The sequence below is a fragment of the Nelusetta ayraudi genome, unplaced genomic scaffold (assembly GCF_046127955.1).
Source record: "Nelusetta ayraudi isolate G7.1 ecotype Tasmania unplaced genomic scaffold, CSIRO-AGI_Nayr_v1 ptg000048l, whole genome shotgun sequence".
NCBI classification, from domain to species: Eukaryota; Metazoa; Chordata; class Actinopteri; order Tetraodontiformes; family Monacanthidae; genus Nelusetta; species Nelusetta ayraudi.
This window is the reverse complement of record NW_027466098.1, coordinates 10497211-10505474: the sequence shown is the minus strand read 5'-3', so window position 1 is coordinate 10505474 and position 8264 is coordinate 10497211. Positions and strand designations below refer to the sequence as shown.

The 8264-nt window shown below is 49.3% G+C and overlaps 1 protein-coding gene across 3 annotated transcripts; it reads right to left on the bottom strand.

The window, feature by feature from the left end:
- Window positions 1-5073: 5073 nt before the first annotated feature.
- On the bottom strand, window positions 5074-7942 carry LOC142895318 (ras-related protein Rap-2b). Of its 3 annotated transcripts, none has more exons than XM_076036255.1 (2): window positions 6997-7942; window positions 5074-6359 (listed from the first exon to the last, which is right to left on the bottom strand). In XM_076036255.1, exon 1 carries the CDS (start codon window positions 7599-7601, stop codon window positions 7050-7052), a length of 552 nt encoding a protein of 183 aa, XP_075892370.1. In that variant the 5' UTR covers window positions 7602-7942; the 3' UTR covers window positions 5074-6359; window positions 6997-7049. The 3 variants fall into 3 exon arrangements, with proteins under 3 accessions (XP_075892370.1, XP_075892369.1, XP_075892368.1); XM_076036254.1 differs by having other exon boundaries at window positions 5074-6313; window positions 6997-7941; XM_076036253.1 differs by having other exon boundaries at window positions 5074-6369; window positions 6997-7940.
- Window positions 7943-8264: the final 322 nt, after the last annotated feature.

Genomic DNA, 8264 nt, shown 5'->3' with positions numbered 1-8264 from the left:
GGAATCGGCTAATTTGTGCAAATTGTCAGTGTTGTCTATCAGGTTTTCTAACAGCCGGTGCAGTAAACAACCCATATAAGGGAAAGCCTTTTGACAGCGTTACATGTACAGGCTGTAACCATAGTAACAAGTAACATCAGCGGCATTAAAAGCACGGCAGGACTTTGTCCTCATGATTTTAAGGCAGAAAAGAAAAAAACAGCCCATTCACAGACACCCTTCAAGTGAGGTTAGCAGTGGTTTAGGGGCGTGGCTATTATAGTCGAGGGGGGGAAAAAATAGCCGCCATCGGCAGCGCAACCCATAGTTAAGGAACGTCTGAAGTTCCGCTGCGGTCGCGGCCAAACCTTTCCCCAAATCACACAAATAAGCAGGCTCAGGTCGAAATTATAAATGTGAGTCGTCGCGTCGCTGCTCGACATCTGAGGCAGATCAACGGGCGAGTGTCGACACAAACGGACCACGGGGAATCGTTTAAGGACAGTTTGGGAAGCCAGACTGTCGCTCAAGCAGGAAAAACCTCAGGTGCTGAAGGTTTGGGGTGGGGGCGGGGTACGACGTCTCATACGGCAACTCTATTAGGACAAACTACATTGCGAACGAAGGATAGATGGATAGATAGATTGATAGATCAGATCGATAGATCGACAGACAGACAGACAGACAGACAGACAGACTGTCTGGCCCAAAATATCTGTTCCTACCCATTTATAGCCATCCCAAAACATGACATCTTGCAAAAGTATGTACGCACAAACTCAAACTCGCATTCTTGTTCTATATTCTATCCATATTATTACTCTATCTATCTTATCTACAGTATCTATCTATCTATTTGACCGCGATGTAGTTTGTCCTAATCGAGTTGCCGTAAAGACCCCGGACAGATTCCGTAGGCCGGACAGATTTTGTACCTACGCAGGTGAACTTTTACCTCCAACACAAGCAGGATTCACATACCAGACTATTCACTTCAACGACAGCCAGTGGAAATCGCACTACACTGAACTCCTTCTTCTTCTTCCTGACCTAACTACAGCCTGATTCTCTTTTCTTTTTTTTTCACCCCTTCATCAAAATTTAAAAAAAAAAAAAAAAAATTGTAATTGAGCTCAATTACAAATCGGCTCCTGGAGCGCTCGGCGTCCTCCCCGACACGAGCGAACAAAAGGCTATTAATCCACACAGGGGAGCCGGTGAGTAACTAGTCTTGTCTGACTGGCTCGTCTTTTGCCCCAGTTTCCCTTTTTAAGTTCAAGCTCCAGTCTGACCGAAGGCAAGTGCGCTGTGATTATCCGAGGACGGTGTAACGTCGCAGGTTTGACAACGTGCCCGGTGGGACCCGTCTTGTGACACACAGAAGGGTGGCTTTGACTAGTTAAGCTTTTTTTTTTGTCCAGCTTTTACCGACACTTCCCTGAAACGCTGTCCTTGACTGTGTTTACTGTAGCTTTTTTTAGGACAATCCTCGACTGGACTGGAGTCTAATGCGGTCTAATCTGGAGCGGGAAAATAAAGCAAACAAAAGAAAAGGGAGAAAGTGCATACCCTGGAATTAACTATAAGGAATATGTACTTATGGGATATGGCCTAACCCCCCTACCACCACCTCCCGTTCTATCCTCTATTTCAGTGCAGGCTTAAGACATGTCCAGACATTACAGTTGGAAGAATGGCAGGAATGAACGGAATCCCGGGACATTCCCATCACCGCACAGTCAGCTCAGAGCGAGAGGGCCACTCCCAGACTGAGAGAGGTGCTGCACGGAGAAACTTCCACTTCTTGGCTGATTCGCCGTCGAGTTCCAGCGGGGTTTAAAAATCTGTCGGAAGGAAAACAATGCAAGCAGCGCGACCGAGAAAAACCACATCCAGGTAAACCTCGATCCTGAGTCAGCAGCGTGGCTCCAGAGTTCAGGCGAGTCAAGCAGTGACATCTGACCGATAAGTGGGTCATAAGGACACACGGCGCGTCCCCTGCGCTTTGCCTGCTGCGAGTCTTGATGTTGGGGGCGGGGCCGCAGGAATCCCCTGAAGGGCGGCGGGTTCAAACGTGCACAGTGTGGGGTTTTGCGACTGCGCGCGACTCGTCGACGAGCAAAAACAAAAGCCCCGCCGGCAGAGGGAAGTCAAACAAGGAGCGAACGTCGTCCTCTTTTGTCCGTATGGAAACGACCTGAGGCGGGATAATGGGGGGGGGGGCGTGGGGGCAATAAGAAGACGACCGCTTCCACGCCCGCGACGGCATTTCTTCCTGTGTGTCCCGTCGCCGGGCGGCGACAGACATCCGCGGGGGTTCGCAGGAGAACAGCGAGCACATCTGCCGCAAAAAAAAAATAAAATAAAAAAAAACCCGCACTGGTCTACACAACAGAGCCTCCGAAATAGCACGATGACGCTGCGAGAGCGAGCGAGGGAAGGAGAGAGGCCTGTAATTCTGCAAGGAGCCTATATGGTGATTAAGGCCCATGTTAAAAAAAAAATAAATAGCGAACACACACACACACACATAAACCGCCCACTCTTTCTGGCTCTGTAAGCAAGACTTCCTGTCAGCACAACTGCTTCCCACAGCGAAAACAAACACACACACACACACACACACACACACACACACACACACACACACACACACACACACACACACACACACACACACACACACACACACACACACACACACACACACACACACACACACACACACACACACAAAGCCTAAAGAACACCGCAGACGTTGCATCGGCGCAGCAGCAAAACAGCCTTCTTTTATTTTTCAGATGGCGATGGAGTCGAGACCTCCAACCGAGGAAGACGTTGATCAGCGCGGCGCGGACGCCGCCTCTGGAAAAGCCTCGTCGCCGCTGCTTCCTGTCAGGAGTGAGATTTACAAGTCGGCCGTCCAACGACGACACCCTCCTCTCCTCCGTGACGGCCTCGGATGCGGCAGGGGACTCCGAGTCGCACGGGTCACGAGGCCACCCCGAGCAGCCGTACCCACTCTCACCCAACCCCCCCCCCCACCCCCCCTCCAACCATGGCAACCACCTTCTCCGATGACCGGCAAACGGCGGCGGAGGTTGGGTCGTCGGTTATGGCTGGTGCGGACACGCAAAAAAAAAAGAAAAAGAAAAGAGTGAAATAACGCAAATTGGATGACGTCAAAATAAAGTTTCTTAAGCTTGACAACAAAAAAAATGGGCTAAAACCTCAAAAAATTGATTCAACACAAAAAAACAAACCACAGAGTCAATTTGTGAGCAGGGTTGCGGCAAAAAAAAACAACAAACAAATAGGAATAAAAACAAAAATGGGGTTGTTGCGAAGTAGGAAGTGAAACTTTCACCGTCGCGCTCAATAGAAAGAGAAGAAGAAACAGGAACTTGACGGGCCGCCTTTCTCTCCAAAGGGCAAATTCTTCTGCTATCAGATGTTTATACCACAGTGCAAGCGGCGCTCCAAGACGGGGAGGGAGGGTGAGTGGGGGGTGTTGGGTGAAGGGGAGGAGAAGGGGATGGGGAGGGGGGGGGGGCACTTGCACTTACAGTATCTGGGGCATAGCTGCAATAGCTGCCTTCTGCCTTCCCATCCCGACCGCCACCGCGCGCCCACAATATTACTGCGGAGTCAAAGTTCAGCAGCGGCTGAACCCTTCCCCAGCCCGGCGCTCGGCAAGGGAAAAACGTGCCATTTAAGGGCGCCGACTAGTCAAGGCTTGCTCCGGGGACGTAAAAACCCAGCCTGGACACAAAACACAAAGAGCCCTGGCACGCAAATGTCAAACGACGGGTTAAAAAAAAAAAAAAAAAAAACAGAAGCGGCAGCAGCAGCAGCAGCTACCTGTTTAGTTCAAACTGAACTGATGCAACACGTGCACAAGAAACATCGTTTGAAGATTTTTCATTTTTTGGGGAGATAAAAACAAAAAAAAAATGTATCTAAAACCAAAACCCTGATGTGAAGTTATTAAAGATCACCTGATTGGTTGCAGCCAACAGCCCGACGCAGCAGTGATTCATCCTGCGAAGTGACGCATGACCCGGCATGCAGGCTGCCACAAAGCAACAGGAGTTGTATCATCACACTACTGGCACTCTTATCTACCACATGATGCGTTCACTGCCGCGGACGCCGCAGCTCGCCCCCCCCCCCCTCCTGGCTTTGACAGCGAAGTATTCTACGCCGACGCTGGTGAGACACGAACTAGACTCTCAAAGCTCGGCGCGAAGCGGTAACACTTGATGCTGGCGGTTGCAACGACGCTCTCGCCAGAAGACTGGAATCTGTGTGAGGCTTGTTTACTCTCGCCGAGTCTTACTGCGCACCGGCAGCCAGCCGGGACTAGGTAAGCCCTGTAGGTAAACAAGAGGCAGAGCAGGGCCCACTCAGTCATAGCATGGCGGCCCCCTCCGCACACACACACACACACACACACACACACACACACACACACACACACACACACACACACACACACACACACACACACACACACACACACACACGGTCATAAAAGACGTTCTGTCTCAATACGCTCAACTTCGAAATGAGTCCCAGAATATCGGAGTGGGCACTTCATCTCGATCGGCGGGGGGAAAAAAAAAAATTGACTCTTGACCTGTGTCCACGAGAGAAGTTCCTGCTTTTCAGTAGCGACGTCTGAGTTTAAATAAGCTGCTCATAATTTGTTTCATTTTTGTCTGAACTGTCCGACTTCATGAAAAAAAAAAAGATTTTTTTTTTTTTTTGCTGAGCAGCAACCATTTAATGTGGGTTTGCGTTTGCGGCGAGGTCGTCTTACCCAAAAACTCTGCAAGTTTACACACTGCAAAAATATTTACATTTTTACCTCTCATATAACGGTGGTTTTGAGTTTGTAGGAATCCAGCTGTTTGTGCGGATGCACGCACATACACACAGACCGCGCCGGTGTTAAAGCACACAGGGCGCTTGTGTAAGCGCTCGGCTTACGACAGCTTTGTTCTAACTCCGCAAACAAGCAATTAGCCATCGTGGTAAAAAAAAACAAAAAAAAACTCTCAAACCAGTAACAGAGACAAAACACAGCTTAGGTTCTTTTTTTAAAAAACGCCATTTGTATTAAAAGTCTTTTTTTTTTTTTTCCAACAGACAGCCCACTGTGAAATGGCTCATCTGAAATTAAACTTACAATCAAGTTAGATTTGTCAACAGTACATCATCACATTTCCGGTTAAAAACAAAACCAAAAAACCAAAAATAAACAGAACAGAGAGAATTGGATTTGAGCGGTCTGGAACGTCGAAGCATTTTGGTGTCACTCTCGTGTACAAGAGGTTTCCAGTACCTGTGCATTTCAAGATATAGGATTGGCCGAGACTAAGCAGACATCGCAAGATCAACTACTTAGGCTTCGTAAAGGCCAAACGTAAAAAAAAAAATAACAAAAAAAACACGACACCATTCCATTAACAAAAATGACTGTTTCCTTTTCTTTTTTTTCAAGCCCCCACAGCCTTTCCCTCCTATGAGATTATCCAGAAGAAGAGTTCACAGAATGGTGGATTGCCATGTCGAAGGGTTCTTTTGGTGGTACATGTAAGGTTGGCACTAAATCTGAACAGCTGATTTGTTTTGGAAAGGCACTTGACACGGGGGCGATCGGGTAATCGGGGGCCCCGTGTCACTTACGTTAAGGTCCTCTTGCACTGACGTAGAGATACAGGAGAAAAAGGGAAAGAAAAAAAAAAAAAAAGAAGTGGCACCTATGACGTTTACTCCGAGAGAAGTTGGGGATCGATTAATTTTACTTTGGGGGGGAAAAAAAGGGGGGGGGGGTTGGAGTGTTGTGAAGCATCGCTCCAAAAAACAAAACAAAAAAACAACAGGTTAGGCAGAGACATCACCCAAATCTTTACCAACCCAGACTGTGCAGTTATTAACAAAATATAGTCTCTCTTTCTCCCTCTCTCTCTCTCTCTCTCTCTCTCTCTCTTCTTATACAGAAATATCCATTTTACGAGTGTCTTTTTAAGCGTCGCCCTCCATTCCACTGCTTTTCCATCGGGGTTTAGTTCCAGAAGGGAGCACAGAGTCGTGAGCTTGTATGGGAGGAGGGGGGAAAAAAACACGGGATTGCCGCTGCTGAAACTCTGGGTCCAAACCTTCTGTTGACATCAGCGGTTGGACGAGTGGTGGCGATGGTGATGGTTGTTGTTGGTGGTGTTGGTGGTGGTGTAGCTAAAGACACTCCAGAAGAGTGGACCCCTCCCTCTGTCTCTGTCGCTCCCCTCCTCCTCTCGTCCCCCTGCGGCATTCCTCCCTGTATTTCCCTCTGAGCCAGGGTGAGACACGAAGAAGAGCTCAACAGTATACACTCGCTGCAACACACTGCCAAAAAAAAGACAAAAAGAAAGAAGGGTGTGGGGAGGTGGGGTGGGGTGGGGTGGGGGGCAACGGGGTCAAAGGTAAACCAAAAGCAAGATATCTCACAGGAAATATGAATTGTCAATGCTGTAGTTGGGAAATCGAGTCTCAAACTTGACTAACAAAAGGCCAACTTGCACCATCCCACGGATGTAGGCCATTCGCAAACAAAACACGGGAATCTCCCTACTCTGACTGAAGGTATTTTGGAAAATACCATCCCGTGACACAGAAGGGTGAACAGATGAAGTGGCAACTTTAGTCGTCGTGACTACAAAGTCAGAAGCTGCGACTCCAGTTCTGCAAACGAGTCGGACGCTTCCCCAATCTGCTCAGCAAAACAAAGGATTCCAAGTGTCTTACTGCGCGTTAGCCGAGCCAACATGACGAGGCCGTGGAAATACATTGTTTGCCGTGAAGACGACGCAACGTTAACATGCTAACGTCACCGGCGTCTACCTTATTTTTTTGGGGGGGGAACGCAATAAGGTTCCCGTGACACGTTTAGGGCTCGTTGTAAACAGCGAGTGTTGGGGCCGCGTAAGGCAAGATGACAGTTGTGTACTTCCGGTGTGCGGTGCGTTCACTTACCATTGCAAACTTAAAACCAAGCGGAGAATAAAACTTTATGGCCGTTCCGTTCCTTAGAGAATGACACAGGACGAACAGCACTGGTCGTCGCCGTTCGGCGTCGAGGCATAGTTCATCTGTCGGACAATCTCCGCAAACAGTTCGTCCACCGAGGTTTTATTTTTGGCCGAAGTTTCCATGAACGGGCAGTTCCAGTCGTCCGCCAGAGCCTTCCCCTCCCCGGAGGAGACCTCCCTCTCCCCCTCCAGGTCCACTTTGTTCCCCACCAGAATCATCGGCACCCGCTCGTACCGTTTCACCCGAATGATCTGATCCCGCATCGGCCTGATATCCTGAAAGCTCTGCTGGTTCACCAGGCTGTAGACCAGGATGAAGCCCTGGCCGTTTTTGATGTACAGGTCTCGCATGGAGGCGAACTGCTCGGTCCCGGCCGTGTCCAGGATCTCCAGGACGGACGGAGACGAGTCCACCTCGATCTCTTTCCGGTAGAAATCCTCTATCGTGGGATCGTACTTCTCTATGAAGGAGCCAGTCACGAACTGGACCGTCAGCGCAGACTTGCCGACCCCTCCGGAGCCGAGAACCACCACTTTATACTCTCTCATGATTCCTCAAAAGAAAAGACAAACCCGGCCGACGCTCGTGCTTCCTCCGCTCCGCTGTGAGCCCGCTAGCCGCCCTGCTGGGTTTCAAAACCACTCGCCGCTGCGCCTCCGCCAGCTCTTTAGTACGGGGGTTCCGTTCGGTGGAGACGGGGCGTGGCCGTCGCCTTATCGCCGTGCGGGAAGTAAACACGCTTGTTCCCGGGCCAAACTCAACATTTGTACAGTGGCATGTTGGGCTCGCGAAGACGACCCAGCCGGTTCTTGTGCAAGCTTCCCCCCGTTTTCGTTCAAGTCATAGCCACTGTGTGCGGCGGCGCCCCTTGCCCGACTTGGGAGAGTCAAAGCACATTTTCAATGGTTTTATTTCCCCTTTGTGTCTTTCAAAATAAAAGTAGGGGGACCTAACTAGTCAAATATGCGTGGTTTTGGTGCGCATCGTGTAAAATTATTCACCTTCTACGTCATATTAACTGATATCTACAACAAAATATGGACGTTCATAATCATACATTATAAAGCTCATACAATATTTTGCTGACTAAACATACAACTACCGGTATGGTGGGTGTTAACGATAGCTAGTTTGACGCCGTGAGCGTCATTCCTCTTCCTGCCCACACTGAGCACGCCGTCTGCGTCCCACGTCACTCGAACGTCGTGGTT

Bases quoted from the DNA above. Each gene is read 5' to 3' on its own strand.
- LOC142895318 (XM_076036255.1), bottom strand. From the start codon at position 7,601: ATGAGAGAGTATAAAGTGGTGGTTCTCGGCTCCGGAGGGGTCGGCAAG.